This window comes from Bison bison, unplaced genomic scaffold (genome assembly GCF_000754665.1).
Source record: "Bison bison bison isolate TAMUID 2011002044 unplaced genomic scaffold, Bison_UMD1.0 scf7180017864270, whole genome shotgun sequence".
Classification (NCBI taxonomy): domain Eukaryota; kingdom Metazoa; phylum Chordata; class Mammalia; order Artiodactyla; family Bovidae; genus Bison; species Bison bison.
The window spans coordinates 7475188-7476343 of NW_011494842.1; the positions used below are offsets into that span (position 1 = coordinate 7475188).

The following is a 1156-nucleotide window of genomic DNA, read 5'->3' on the forward strand; positions in this document are numbered from 1 at the left end:
CGCAGCCTCCGAAAGCCCTTCAGTGACATCATTGAGCCCAAGTTCGAGTTTGCCGTCAAGTTCAATGCCCTGGAACTTGATGACAGTGACCTGGCTCTCTTCATCGCGGCCATCATTCTGTGCGGAGGTAAGTGGGGCGGGGAGGGGGCGGGGGGCTGGCCTGCGCAGAGCCAGCCTGGCAATGGCAGTGGGACACGCACACACTAACTTGTGTGTGCAGGACCTGCTCTGTCTAGTACATGCGGATGAGACAGAAGGAAAAGGAGACGTATCAATGTGTTGATGGGGGTTATTTCTGGTGGCAGAGAAAGTTTCTGTTTTACGTGAATTTTTCAAATTCCAGCACACCAAATATAATCAGACTCATGCTGACAGTGGCATAGCGCTTGCTTCATGCCAGGCGCTATTTCAGTTTCTTTTTATTTATTTATTTTTGGCTACACTGGGTCTTTGTTGCTTTGCACGGGCTTTCTCTAGTTGTATCAACCAGGGCTATTTTTCGTTCTCATCATGGTGGCTGCTCTTGCTGCAGAGCACAGGCTCTAGGCATGTGGGCTCAGCAGTTTCAGCTCTAAAGAGCAAGGGCTCAGTGGTTGTGGCACACAGGTTGAATTGCTCCACGGCATGTGGAATCTTCCTGGACCAGGGATCTGACCCATGTCCCCTGCATTGACAGGGAGATTCCTATCCCCTGTGCCATCAGGGAAGTCACCAGATTTCCCTAGATTATAATTCTTTAATCTTCATAATGACTCTATGCCAGAGGCACTTCTGTTATTCCCATTTTACAGATGAGGAAACTGAGGTCCAGAGAGGCTGAGTGATCTGCCCATAGCCTTGTTAGTAGTCTGTGGTAGAGAAGGTTTGGATCAAGGCGGGAGGCCCACTGTCCCCAAGGCCAGGTTGCCCACACCAGTGTGGGGTAGGGGACTGCCCCGCCCTCCAAGCCTCCAGGTGGGCCTCCTCCCTCCCACGACCCTGCCCTGTGTGCCCACAGACCGGCCAGGCCTCATGAACGTGTCTCAGGTGGAGGCCATCCAGGACACCATCCTGCGCGCCCTCGAGTTCCACCTGCAGGCCAACCACCCCGATGCGCAGTACCTCTTCCCCAAGCTGCTGCAGAAGATGGCCGACCTGCGGCAGCTGGTCACGGAGC

At 54.0% G+C, this 1156-nt stretch overlaps 1 protein-coding gene across 1 annotated transcript in view; it reads left to right on the top strand.

Moving 5' to 3' along the window:
* The window catches only part of PPARD (peroxisome proliferator-activated receptor delta), a 110751-nt gene that overhangs the window by 83298 nt on the left and 26297 nt on the right, over positions 1–1156 (top strand). The window contains exons 9-10 of the mRNA XM_010848725.1: positions 6–127; positions 998–1154. Of these exons, the coding sequence (XP_010847027.1) occupies positions 6–127; positions 998–1154 (279 nt within the window). The remainder of the gene's footprint in view (positions 1–5; positions 128–997; positions 1155–1156) is intronic.